Source organism: Stigmatopora argus, chromosome 1 (assembly GCF_051989625.1).
Source record: "Stigmatopora argus isolate UIUO_Sarg chromosome 1, RoL_Sarg_1.0, whole genome shotgun sequence".
NCBI lineage: Eukaryota > Metazoa > Chordata > Actinopteri > Syngnathiformes > Syngnathidae > Stigmatopora > Stigmatopora argus.
The window spans coordinates 21,467,048-21,480,678 of NC_135387.1; the positions used below are offsets into that span (position 1 = coordinate 21,467,048).

General features: G+C 43.6%; 1 protein-coding gene and 1 non-coding gene across 3 annotated transcripts; both read right to left on the reverse strand.

Annotated features, from left to right (window-relative positions):
• Positions 1 to 485: 485 nt before the first annotated feature.
• uba1 (ubiquitin-like modifier activating enzyme 1) lies at positions 486 to 12,715 on the reverse strand. Of its 2 annotated transcripts, none has more exons than XM_077608400.1 (26): positions 12,457 to 12,715; positions 9,701 to 9,817; positions 8,884 to 8,942; positions 7,656 to 7,824; positions 6,827 to 6,961; positions 6,641 to 6,747; positions 6,482 to 6,572; positions 6,282 to 6,414; positions 6,109 to 6,206; positions 5,749 to 5,895; positions 5,458 to 5,634; positions 5,253 to 5,360; positions 5,098 to 5,178; positions 4,614 to 4,766; positions 4,280 to 4,445; positions 4,017 to 4,213; positions 3,877 to 3,941; positions 3,201 to 3,396; positions 3,024 to 3,098; positions 2,739 to 2,928; positions 2,582 to 2,667; positions 2,400 to 2,492; positions 2,117 to 2,308; positions 1,751 to 1,852; positions 1,579 to 1,679; positions 486 to 1,452 (listed from the first exon to the last, which is right to left on the reverse strand). In XM_077608400.1, the coding sequence occupies exons 2-26, from the start codon at positions 9,815 to 9,817 to the stop codon at positions 1,317 to 1,319; spliced, it is 3,174 nt and encodes a 1,057-aa protein (XP_077464526.1). In that variant the 5' UTR covers positions 12,457 to 12,715; the 3' UTR covers positions 486 to 1,316. The 2 variants fall into 2 exon arrangements, with proteins under 2 accessions (XP_077464526.1, XP_077464525.1); XM_077608399.1 differs by lacking the exon at positions 12,457 to 12,715 and adding an exon at positions 10,977 to 11,233.
• Positions 1,950 to 2,046, reverse strand: LOC144087349 (small nucleolar RNA U6-53/MBII-28). Its single transcript, XR_013304702.1, has one exon. It is a non-coding gene; the product is annotated as a small nucleolar RNA U6-53/MBII-28 (small nucleolar RNA).
• Positions 12,716 to 13,631: the final 916 nt, after the last annotated feature.

The following is a 13,631-nucleotide window of genomic DNA, read 5'->3' on the forward strand; positions in this document are numbered from 1 at the left end:
GATGCAAGTCTTATCCAGATAAACAATACAATGCGGTCTGGTCGGGGACTGCGTTTGGGAAATGAACACACAATCAAATGGGAGTGAAAATATATCACCTGTCAGTAATTTTGTGGCAGCTTTGTGCTTTGGCAGAAGAATGCAGCAATACTTACATTAGGAGTACGTAGAAGTATGTATTTAGGAACCAAGATCAGCAGCAGCACATCAGGAAACATGAAATGTAGGAAAGAAACCATTTATGGGGGGTGTATTGCAGGTAAAAAGATAACTGCATATCTCTAAAGCAAATTAACATTAGGCTATCTTTTTACCTTTAACAGGTTAAAACACCAATCATTTCAAAATGTTTTTTTGGACAAAACAAGTGATCAAGGTAAATGTGCAATGCAATTCAAGTTAAAATGTTGAAATACAAGTCACAAAGTTAAATATTAATCTCTTGAAAATGAGTTTGGAAAAAATAAATCACGCACAAGTCAGTATTTGATGATTTGACATTTATTCACTATCAAGCTAAGTGCTCCCATAAAGATACATTACCTTGTTTTAACACTGTAATGTCATTAAGTTTACACGGTAGAGAGACGTTTATCATCTACGTTGTGAGCCCTACTCAGCCCTGAAAATTAAAATACAAAAAATGAACAGACATGAAATAGAGAAATCTGATTCCATGAGCAAAAGTGCTCCACAAAGTCCACCGAGTGCTGACTGAGGTGAAATGCCTGAACTCCCCCTCTACTATCAATTCAACTTGACGAGAAGGTTAACTTTGTGATGGAACAAATGAGGTGAAATTGGATCTGGCAGTCACAAAATTAAAAAAAAAAGTGGTATAGTAGAATTACAGGTGGTGCGCTCAAATGAACAAAATACATAGATTACTTTAAATTTTATTTTATTTTGGGGGTAGAAGGGAGTGGGGTTCTTTGAGACATGTAAAAGGGAGACAGTCGCAACATGTAAAGGACTGCTGAGTCTCAACTTTACTCAGACTTTGACTGAGCCTTGAGACATCAGGATGTCCAGAATATTTGCAGGCTTCCTGCCTCCTGCAATAGCCCCATCTCAAAGTACTGAGGACAAGTGGATACATTACACGCAGCTACCAGCGAGTCAGCTCAATGGGGCTATGTACACCGAGGCGCAGGTTCGCACAAACCACAGGCCATGAAAACAAAACAAAAAAATTGATTCATCCTATAGAGGACCTGAACCACCCAATTCGGCAAAATGACCTCGACCCATAAGAACAAACACCATCTCCCCTCCAGTAAACCCCGTTCTCCCATAGGTGGGTTCCAAATTGGAGGTCAGCGAATAGTGTATCTGACGTACGGCACTTCCACGTCTTCGCCCGTCAAGTCGTTGCAGCACAACTCAAACACCAGAGCTTTGACGTGCTTACCCAACCTCTTCCTGGTTACGGTGGTCACAATCTCAGTCATCCTATAGAACACATAAGAGAGGATCAGGGAGGCTGTCACAATACAATACTTTTACACTCAAGTCATTGGCCGCCGTAGACGTCACAGCCATTTCCACATAAAAAAGGATTTAAGAAGTTCTACTTACGGTTGATCAAGCCTCTCTGCGAGTTTGGCGGCCTGCATAAAGAACGAGTAGAGCATGGACACTCCCTGAGAAAGCATGGTGATCTCCAACTTATGATTATTCTAGAAAACAAAATCATTTTAGTTTGATGCAATCGACCCAGTAGAAACTGACACCCTAGATCAAACCTTACTTTAAAATAATCCAAAAATTGCCCCAGTGTCATCTCCTTTCCATTGGGCTGCATTCCACTGACATCGAAACGGTCCCATAATGTCCATTCGTTTTCGTAGTACTGTTCAGAAAAAAAAAGCTATATGGGACAATTGGTCACCTCATTCGGCCACACAGCCAACACTTGGCGGGTAAATTGTCTCCTCAGCACACACTGAGACCCTCAGTGTGAGAAGTTCAGTAGAACTCACTTGCATCCTGACAGAAGAATTTGCCTGATGCATCGGTATTAGCATGGCTGAATCATCATGGGAGCCAATTAACAGTGGACATATTTTTCATGTGAGCTACAAATGTTAAGTATAAATTTGTGCAGAAATCCTACCTTATGCCTGGGAGCAGCGATGGGGTCAGAAAAGGCAAAGAACGGCAGGGAGAGATTCATGAAACCGTTCTTAAAGGACTCCAGCTTTTTGTGTCCTTGCACGATCTTGAGGAGCTCGAGGCACACCAGACCCACCACGGCAGATGTGGTAGTGGCAATGGCGGGAATAATTTTGCCAGCTATAAGTTTGCTCTGGATGGTGAGTGGAAGAGTAGAATCAGATATAATCCAGTCTAAAATAAGAAAGCAGTGGTACGAATGTTTCTGCAATAAGGCCACCCACATTATGTCTGTCAGTTGGCGGGATGTCATAATTCTCTGCTCTCAGGTTGGATGCCGCCACTATAAAGTCCATGTGGAAGTTGGTATCGTCATCCTATTAATTGGAGCAAAGATCAGCAGATCCAACGACCAACAGAAAACACCGCAGAACGGTTGTAAAACCAATGACAAGAGAAAGGGTACCTTTTCAAAGTCAATAGCACAAAGTTTGAACTGAGAAGACTCTGGTGGAGGCAGCAGCATTTTCAGCTCCTCTAGTCTTGAGTCATCTATAAAAATAAAAAAAGACATTAAAAACAACTTTCCAACAGTTGTAAGATTTCTGATCACGATTACTGACCGACAGATGAATTGCTATTTGGTAGCTCTTGATCAGAAACATGGATTTTCACCCCTGAACGTGGTGTAAAGACGGGCACTTTTACTTCTTGTGACATCTTGACAATTGCTGCACGATCGTTGCAGCTTTCTATTCCATACGTCTGGGCAAATAAGTTGGCTGTAGCCATTACATAGTCTATGTGCAGGTCCTGCAAAAGAAACCAATGTCCTTAATTTTGGACTGAATGTGCTGCTTGAAAAGAAAGAATGTCTTCAAGATAGCCGATTCAACAAACAGTCTCACGTTGCTAGTGCTGAAATCGAGGGCGTGAGGACACCTCTTTGGACCAGACCAGAAGGGGGCGCCTGAGCTTGTTAGCTGAAAGCAAATAAATTGATGTTAAATAGTGTAACCGATTACAACTTGCTCTGCTATTTTTTGACTAATTGGATCATTGGCATCATCTGTAAATATGGAGACCTGATCTGGAGGAAAGTTGTGCAATAGCTGGCGGATGTTGTTACTATATTGGCACTGCCAGTGGTTGCGTGCCCAGGTTACGCAATCGGCAAAACTATGGGGGCAGTCTGTCACCAGGCTCTTGTAAACTCCCTCCAGCAAATCGGCAGGTTGATCACCTGGAAGTTTCAGGGTGCGCTCCATGAATTTAGGATCTCTGAAAAACAGCATGGTGTGTTTACCAACAGACTTAGTTGCAATGCATATTAAAAAAAATAGCAGTACCCCCTTCTTCCCATTTCACTCTGCCATTGTTGTTTTTTGATCCAAACATCTCACATTCTCATTTCTACGTGGCATTTCAAATCAGTATAGTTTTATTTAGTTTTCATCAGTAAAATGAGACCTGTACGCATTGTTTTGCAATCTTCAAGAGCCTGGTTCCGTGCAAGACTTCCAACAACTACATGAACACACTTATACAGGGGTGTCCAAACTATTCCACAAAGGGCCACACTGGGTGCAGGTTTTTGTTCCAACTGACCCAGCATAGACAGTTTAACCAATGAGGTTTCTTCTGAAACCAGCAGCACCTGGCGGCAATTTCAGGACTGGCTTGGACACGTGCTCTTATAGAAGGTGGGAAAATTTAACAACTCACAGCACAAACTGTCTAAGCACAAAGAAGCTGACTTACGAGAGATACTGCATGGAGTTCGTTTGTGGCTGCTTGAAAAGGCCCTCAAACTCATCGCGAGCCCACTAAAAGGAACAAGAGACCAGATGAATGAACAAACTGTTATCCCTCATGAGCTCCTATTAAGCATCCTTACTCACTTGCAGTGTATGCTCAATGGCATTTGGAAAGTTTTTTAGGGTACAGATGGGGATGGACTTCTCAGGTGGATCTTGGCTAGAGCTGTAAGACTCTGTGAGGAAAGGGATCACGACCTGGACATTTCCTTTCGTGCCCAGGGTACCAGACTCTAGTAAGGGTTTACGATAGTACACACACCTCCTATCCATGTATAAACCTGCACAGAATAGAGAAATGCATGTGAAATACTGGAAGGTAAGGACGAAAAAAAATTGTCACTTACGTGCATCAACATTGTCCAGTGCATTGGCTACTCCATCAAGGCTTTCAAAGAAGTTGTCGTCATAGACCCTCTCTGTATCAGGACCCACCCTGTTCTGGTGACCGGTGATCTTGATGGAAGGGTTCATCTGTTTGACTGCGGCTGCAGCTGTGTCACTTTTCATTTTCTATTTTCCAGACAGAATAATTTCATAATCATTTTTGATCTCATGCAAAACCGAACCGAAACAGAAACATATAAATAACTGAACTGAGAAGACAAAGCACAGCAGACATGTATAAAGGATGCACGCTCAAAAAAGGAATGATCTGTCATAGAAGAAAAAGCTGTTTACCGTAACATCTGATTGTCTGAAGAGGAACTGCCTGTTCAGGTTCGACTTCTCTATAGTGTCCATATCTGTGACAACAACCTCACCCTCGCCACCAGCCAGGCCAATCATGGCAAAATTTTTCAAGAGCTCACATCCAATGGCACCAGCTCCAACCTGAAAAAGTTAGCTACGTTAAGTGCAAGGTACAGGGGCTATTCAACTAAAATTATAAAGCCTAGTTCGAGAAAATGGTCCGGAAATCACAAGGTCTACCCATTTATTTTGATACATGTATAAGCACCCAAGTCGTATCTCCTTGAAAACATCAAGTCGGACAAATTTAATTCAGAAATCTTTTTGCCTTTTTCCAAGCAACAAACTTTTGAAAATTTCAGAGCCTGACCTCCTTCCTCACTTATATAAAACTCCCCCCTTCTTTGCCCTGTTATAGCAAAAGAAAGCCATTAATGCTAATGGGCTGAATCTTGACGGCTGGCACACTCACCAGGAAGTAGCGTTGCTTGGCAAGCAAATCCTGCAGCTTGGTGCCAAATACTGCAATCTGTCCATCATATCGACTGTTCCTCTAGGAGAAAAAGCATTTCTTAGTATTACACCATAGTTCGAATCCAAATTTGCTTGGGATTTAATAACACATACAGGGGCACACTCTTCCTCGGTGAGGACGACTGCTTCCTCTTCTGCCAGGCACTCCAATGCATCAAAGTACAACCACTGCATAATAGGCATAAATTTTCCTGTGCATGCCTAAAAGAACAAAGCACACAATGAAAACCCCAAATAAATGTGGATCATAAAAAATATTTCATTACAAGTTCAAAAATGACAACAGTTCCTAGCTAACCTTCATAACTTCCTGTGCCGCCAGACCGCCAATAAAGGCATTGACTGGAGCCAGGTCGCCAGCAGCGACATAGCACAGTTGTTTGATGAGTGCCTCATCTAGTTGCTCTACTTTAGCCGATCCGGACTGAGCGGAGTTTAGCTCCTTGGCCAGTGACAACATTTCTTCACCGTCAGCCTGAAATGCAAAGCCATCAAAATCACTTAAAGCAACCAAGCCTTAGGAAGGGAAAAAAAAGGTCTTCACAATTACACAAAAAGCAAACTGATGATCAACTAACAAGTAAATTACCTTGTTCCAAGGAGTAGGAAGGCGGCTGTGTTTTTTTTGGAAGGCATGGATCGCTTGAAAGCCAATATGTAGTTGTCCCGGTCGCTCAAACTTGCCAAAGTCTGTCATTACGAACTCCGGTTCAGCCATCGAAGAGGAAATTGACTTCTACACCCACAAAGATATTCAGAAGACAGCCCTTTTACTCATAAATATAACATTTTCACGTTGAAGTAAAACACCTTAAGCAACTTCAGTATATATATATATATATATATATTTATATAAAAATAAATAATATAAAAAAACAATTGTGCAATTGGATCAGCAGTGTTACCAATTTTTTTCATGATTTAAACATTTCTGATCAAATCAACTTACAAAAGTGAATTTCTTCGGCATCTTGACCTGAGAAACAATTCCTCCTCTAACATAATCTGTAAATTCTGCTGTGTCACCAATGCTGAATGTGTAGGGACCTGCACAGACAAACACCATACCAGTGATGTTTTTCAGAAGGCAACAGGGATATCGCTAATGAAAATAAGCCGTACCCAGAACTTTGATTTCAACTGCTTGGCAGCCGTTAAGTTCGCTCATTCCCTGAACCTCGGAGAAAGTCACAAAGTCCCCACTTTCAAATCCGTGCCGTGCCTCATCCAGGCAAGTCGCAACACCTGGATTGTCCTAGAGCAAACAATTTGCTGTGATATCATATCTAAAAAGCATAACAAAGCAGATTTGATAGACAAACCTTTGTGATCATAGAAATCATGGCGCTCAGTGGCTGCTCTCCATTCGTATCGTACACAATCATCTCTTTTCCAAAGTCGCAAAACAGCTGGCTGCAAATGGAGACATGTGTCAGACAGCACCAAACACCTCCAAGATGAAGGAAATCGGGGGCTCATACCCAAAAAGTCCTCGAGTGTCTGCAATGATGATCTTGATGCCTTTACTGTGGCAGAATTCGCCAACTTTCTGCTGCTCATCGAGAGTGGAGTTGGTCAACACTACGACCTGAGTTATGGATTGATAAACATTACCACTCTGATGTGTCCATTCCTTAGCCCTCATGAGTTCTGAACAAGGCTTATACCTGGAACTTTGTCAAAAAGTCTTCAGTGAGTGCACCCACATGTGCCGCCACAGGGACGTAGCTGTTGAGTTCAGCCAGGCGAGACTGGCTCACTTCTGCTCTGTTCTTCCCCAAATCCTCCTCTCGAATATAAAACTAAGTGCAAAAATAAACAAATGTAAAAAAGACACCAACACACGCACTCTACCAGCTCTTCTAAATATGTGGAGAACACTAGCTGTAAGAAAAAACAAAAGAAGAAATCTAAATTCGTTTTAAGTGAGATTCTTATGATTAGAGTGAAAGCCTCCTTTTAATGATGTCGAAAAACTGGCTTTGATTATGGTTCAAGCCAAGGCCACACACTGATAAATCGGGGTCAGTTTTTTCAGAGTAATTGAGAGGTTCGCAGTACCTGCTTTCTTTTAAATTAAGCAGTATGTCTTGTCTCTTGACAAAGTAAAGGGGGGTGGGGGGGAAACACCGTCTCCCCATGAGGGTGGCCGGGTAATGGTGAAGTTGGTTGCAAGCTCGCAATTTATTGACATCTCGCCCTGGCTCATTGCCCAGTTACCAGCAAAGAGTGAATATTTGGTTTTAGCTTGACTTGAACGTGTCAAATTACGATTGTTTGACACCACGATACAGGATCATGACTCGGAGTTTTGCAATTTTGATACGCGCATCATTACTGGGTTGTTGTATATGTATAGGCATTCTCGTATTGTTCCCAAATGAATTTGCATAGTTTTACATAGCAGTTCAACAGGTAACTCATAGGCGATAACAGTGCCAAATTTAAAAAGAAAGCAACTGACCAAGGCAACTCGGCATACATGTGTATACTCACTTGGGAAGACAGGTCTCTCCATTCTGCGACGCCTTGGTCGTGCACAGTGACACTTCGAACTCCTCCTAAAATGACATTCTTGGCAATCTCCACTCCAAGACCTCTCATACCAGAGATGAGTACATTGGAGTTTTGCATGCGCTTCATTGCAGCATGGCCCAACACGTACCTAGAGAGGGAATAGGGGGGTCACTATCACCTACAAGTGCCTTTGGTGTCTTTCAGAATTACTTGTTTTTTGGTTAATGCAGCAAAAAGGTTATAACTACACTCTTATCCAAATGTTTCTCTTATATTCTATTTTTTTCTTCTTTTAAATCATCTTATTGAACATTTTTATTGTTCCTGAAACCGCAATACATCTTGTCACTATGAGGTAAAATAAATCCCAAAATGTTTTAGTAACATTACAACCAGCATTATCTTTTCTTAAAATGAAGTTGCAGACAAATATTTATCCTCCTATCACCTGGTGTCCACATGTGTGGACATCACATTTTTGTTTGTCAAAGACTACAATGTTAAATTTTGGACTACATGGGCCCGGCGGCTGAGTGGTTAGCGTGTCAGCCTCACAGTGGGAGACCTGGGTTCAAATCCAGGTCGGTCCACCAGTGTGGAGTTTGCATGTTCTCCCCGGGCATGCGCAGGTTTTCTCTGGGTATTCTGGTTTCTTCCCACATTCCAAAGACATGCATGTTAGGCTGATTGGACACTCTAAATTGCCCATAGGTATGAGTGTGAGCGTGAATGGTTGTTTGTCTCCCGTGCCCTGCGATTGCCTGGCCACCAATTCAGCGTGTCCCCCGCCTCTGGCCCGAAGTCAGCTGGGATAGGATCCAGCACCCCCCCGTGACCCTAGTGAGGATTGTCACCATAGGACCTGTGACCTGTACAGCGCTTCTGTTTGCACTGTCCGTGAAAGTATAACAAAAGTTTGTCGTTCTGGCACAGACAATGTCTGCCTGTCACTCCTTGTCAGCAAAACCTGTTTCCACAGATAAGTGGCATTTTTCTTGAATGGCTGACAAAAATAATTATAATTAAAAATAGAATGCGTTCATGTTATTCTTATTTTCAAGTGCCGGAACTTGACCACTGCCTGATACAATAATAACAAAATGTAATGGAATATTACAACTTTCTTTCAAAAACATGGTGGTATGGATTGAGGTATAATGACACAACCTTAATTGACAAGGACAAAAAGAAATCAGGGAATGCTTACAGTTGTCGGGAGTACAGGCCTTCATCAATCTCAGCATCATTGCCATTCTTTGCCATGCCCTGCAAGAAAAAGCCCAAGAGATTTTGAGAAAAAAAAATGACATTAATTTTTAATAGTGAATATGCTGCCAGGAAATCTAGGTCTCTAGGATTGGGAATGTTTGGCATGAGGCTGATTCCAGAAACATGGTTTCCAATTTGATTTGGAAATAATATCTTAAAGACAATGGTTCCGTTTGGAACTTCTTTTAATACGTTTTTCAAATCAGAAGATTAAAAAGAAGCCATTAAAAATATTATTTCCTCAAACAATCTTAAGAGGTAAAAGGGCCCTGTAAGAAACAACAGAATCTCAAGTAAAGAATGGCACCAATATAAAAAAGGGCAATGCTATAAAAGGGATCAGTAAAATTTAGTCATATTTCAATGGTAGGAAATGTGGAAAAAATAAAATAAATCAAATATAGCCTGCTACTTTGCCGGACTGGTGAAATTAGTCACTAATGTAATGTCTGAATGTGGCCTAGTTCTTTAAACACACAAAGTAAAACATTAAACATTTTAAAGTGCTGACAGATTTTAAGCTAAACAAATTGTAAACATGTTGCTGAAGTATTTTCAAAATGTCAAGGAAAATCTTGAATATTATTCCCACACTGAGTGCAGTTTTGGTAGCAAGTCAAGCATGCCGCCGCAATGTTTCGGAAGCACGCTGATTTTAAATAGAAGTCCAATAACTCGCGTAACCTGACGCAGAGCGTAATGAGGCTTTTTTTTAGGTGCTCAGCGACTGCAGTCATTCGGGAAAGTGTGCTTACGTTGGCAGGTGTGTGGGACAGATCAGTTCTGACGGAGTTTGAGGAGGAGCAGTGGGATCCCGTCTTCGTCTCTGTTCCTGACAAGCGACGTTTCTTGGACAGCGGCGAGCTGGACATCTGCCAAAATTAGAATTAAAATCATTTTCAATGGAGAAAAAGTAGCCTCCCGTAAATGACAAGCAAGTCACAGGCAAACATTTAAAAACAAAAATCATTTTCAATGGAGAAAGATTAGCACAAAGTCGCAGATGATGCGATTCCTTCATTTTGACGGACACCTAAATGCTTCATTTGGGCGAGAAAGGATTTCTCATCTCGAGAGCAGCTGGGCTGGCTTTCAGCCAACAACAAATCTGCCAGACGACACATTGAACCTAGGACGAGCTATGAATAGCAGCATTATGTGCTGCTTTCATACACCGAGACAGGTCTTCCTTGTTTACGGTGCGCTATTGTTTAGTGTGTGAGACCTGGATTTGGAAGAGGAACTGCGACACCGTTTTAGTAAAAAGCGCTGAATCATTGAAACTTCGCTGCACTTGACAATCGTGAGCAGATGTGGATGTGAAGTGGAAACATCGACAAACGGAAAGGACCAGTTTAATGGGGCTCATTAGATACGTAAAGGCATCTTCCTGACCGACCGCCCGAGAGAGAAACTTGTCCGCAGTATGTCGCTATCATCGCCACCACACAACGAGGGCGAAGGCAGCTTTTACCGTGTTCAGCAGTTTTTGGAACCCTCTTACAATCCAGAAAAGTAGCAGCCAGTTGGCATACAGTAGAAAATGGAAAGTTCGGGTTAGCATTACAGTGGATGTGATCTGAAAACGAAAGTGCCCCGCACGACTTGTACGCTCCCTGACGCTGGCTCGTTTGCGCAACACGATAAAAGCCGTGAAGAAGCCTATTCAAAAGCTGTCATACAACGCCCCAGAAAGCGCGTCAGGATTCGTGCAGGCCGGCTGCGCCTACCTAATCGCTTAAGTCGCTCGCTTTTGCCAAGCGGACGGAGTGGCAGGCGACATGAATAAGTTAAGAGGCAAGGCAACGCCATTGGAAAGACAGCCTCGGCCTCTAGGCCTCGGTCGGCTCCTTACTCGAACAGCTCGCTACCGGAGCTAGCTTCCAGCCGGCCTCCGGACGACAGCGAGCCAAAATCTTAGCCGAGCCCATGTGCTTCTACCTTCGCGTTAAGAGCACAATGTGCTTGAAAAGTGCGCTAAATCGACTCTTAACCGCTTCGCTCGCGACCCATTGATTTCTCCTTTCTTACCAATAATCCTTCCGGGGGGCTTTTCCGACGCGAACCCGCTCCGTTCCGGTGTCAGCGATCGGAAATATGTCGACAGGGGAGGGGGGGAAGACGGCTTGGAGGAAAAAAACAAGAAACCAAAAAAGATTGGCCTGCTCGCGCTAGAATGTCGAGTCACTACGTGTTTGCAATCCAATAGCTCTTGAGCGCAATAGCGGCTGGGCTGGCTTTACGACTGCAGACGGGAACAAAACCAAAATGGCAGATGGAGAGAAAGGGGCGGTGGAGGCGTGACGCAGGAAGCCAAATATTCCACAGGAAAGCCGACTCCTGATGCAGGCCGTCACGCCATTGGCTGCGCGACTCGCTCGTCCCGCCCCTTCGGACACGGCCGCGTGGAAAGTGCTGTGTGTACTTGTGCTCGACTGTACAATATAATAAATTGCAGCGCCGATTGGTCACACCACACGTCGTAACTTTTCCAGAAAGACTCAATTCTTCAGCAAAGTGCCATGGACAGCCATTGACGTCCACCCATTTGAACTAGAGTGTGCTTGCATGTCCGCGCTACCAACCCTCCCCGTTCGAATGGATGGGTCGTCTTCCAGTGACAAATAATTGGAATTCTCAGCACGAGGATGAAAAGAGAATAGGACGCCTATTATTGCCAATGGCACTGAAGGAGCTAGAAACCACACACGCTTTGGCTGCTCGTGGATTTAAAAAAAAAATCATGGGACGAAAACTTGAAAGTTCCGGCAAACAATGGATTTCAGCCAAGTAAAAGGCATTCTGAGAATCGGCCTAATTAAGGTTAAGGGTGAGCGTTCCTAGCTGAAGAAGAGCATGGGGGAGGGGGTTCCTGCTTGCCGGCTGAATGACAAAGGCTCACGAGCGTGTGGGCCGCACATTCTCGGGTGCACATGTCTACAAGGGTCCCGGTCGACTCTTTTTTTGTTGCCACGATAAAGCCATCATTTCAGGGATCTGTAGGAAATGGCAAACAGGGCACGAGAAGACCAACTTGGCAAGCTCGAGATGATGCTCGGCGCTATGTCGCGACTCGAATTACACCTCGACGTGCTAATTAATCGCTGACCCAGCTATCGGGGGCATTTCGAATAGAAATAGACCCCTCTCCATGTAAATGACAATGAGAACGAGCATAATTTGAGCAAAATACAATTTGAACAGCAAATCGTTTCCCAGACACCACGGGGAAACCTCCACAGGGAATAAATAACTACAGGGAATGCTCGCCTGTCCACCCGACAGACAGTTTAAGCCACGGCGAATATGTCGTAGCGAGGAACCGAACTGATGTTGTGTTCCAGCAACAACGCAGATAAGACGACTGCGTAGTTGTTAGCGTGCCTGCACCTAGCTTTTGAAGCTATTTAGCCACCCAATGACTTTTGCCAGTTTAGTGTGCTAACGTTAGCCGCTTAGCTCAGGCTAGCATTCACGAGACGAGAAGCTTACACAACTGTGCACAACTTACCACATCCGATATTACTCTGCCTGGCCCGTAGTATTAAAAATGAGCTGGTACCAAAGGAATCGTCCGGACGAACCGCGTGATAAGATGACGACGCTGTTAATGGTAAGGAGGAAAGTGTCCCAGTGGCGGGCTCTTCGTGCGCGAGTTTTTCCGCTGGACGGTTCGACTGCCCGGTGGTTTGCTGAAGCGAGCCCCCCCTCACTAGTATTTCAGAAAGCAAAAGCAAAGCAGCAACATGTGCACGTTACGGGCGCAACCATCTTTTACATTCGGAGGCCTAATAAATTCCTTGAGCGAGACTTATTTTGAGATAGAAATTCAATCAATCGGATATTTTTACTCTTAAAAATACTTGTGTTGATATGTATATTTTGCGATGGTATTCGAATTTTATCTACCGCCAAGTATTTTCCACACTGCCCTCAAAATGTTGGTCTATTCCCAACTGCCCGCAAGGGGAGATGGGATATGTAGGCTCGACGAGATTCTGTGTGATGTCATTTGTTAGAATCGTTTAAAGACCACGTTTATATGCCCTTCAGTCACCCATTGATAACAACATATCATTACACATCAGTTCATGTAAACAAACGATGGCTCGGGATGCTCATCTTTCAATGCCATTAATGGCAGTGGGCGCCCAATTCATTTCAATCTCAGTGTTTTCTCCAGTTGGCAGTAAAAGGGTTAAAACGGAAATGGAAGTACATACTATGTACTTGACTGAGCCGTGTCTTAGATTATTGTGGTGGTCAGCAATAATTTCAACGGCACGTGACCAATTATTACAGTTATATCTCATCTCATCTCATTTTCTGAACCGCTTTATCCTCACTAGGGTCACGGGGGGTGCTGGATCCTATCCCAGCTGACTTCGGGGGGACACGCCGGCCAATCGCAGGGCACAAGGAGACAAACAACCATTCACGCTCACACACATACCTAGAGGAAAATTTAGAGTGTCCAATCAGCCTACAATGCATGTCTTTGGAATGTGGGAGGAAACCAGAGGACCCGGAGAAAGCCCACACAGGCCCGGTTAGAACATGCAAGCTCCAAACAAGGATCGACCTGGATATGACCCCAGAGCTGTGAGGCCGTCGCACTAACGACTCAGCCCCTGGGCCGCCTATTGCAGATATATATTAAACAACCAAAAAAAAAACTAATCCAGG

Excerpts from the sequence above, each read along its gene's own strand:
- uba1 (XM_077608400.1), bottom strand. The coding sequence starts at position 9,817 with ATGTCCAGCTCGCCGCTGTCCAAGAAACGTCGCTTGTCAGGAACAGAG. Across the intron at positions 7,825-8,883 it reads GGCCTGTACTCCCGACAACT|GTACGTGTTGGGCCATGCTG; the intron begins GTAAGCATTCCC and ends TTCCCTCTCTAG. Across the intron at positions 1,853-2,116 it reads TCGCTGCTCCCAGGCATAAG|TACTACGAAAACGAATGGAC; the intron begins GTAGGATTTCTG and ends TTTTCTGAACAG.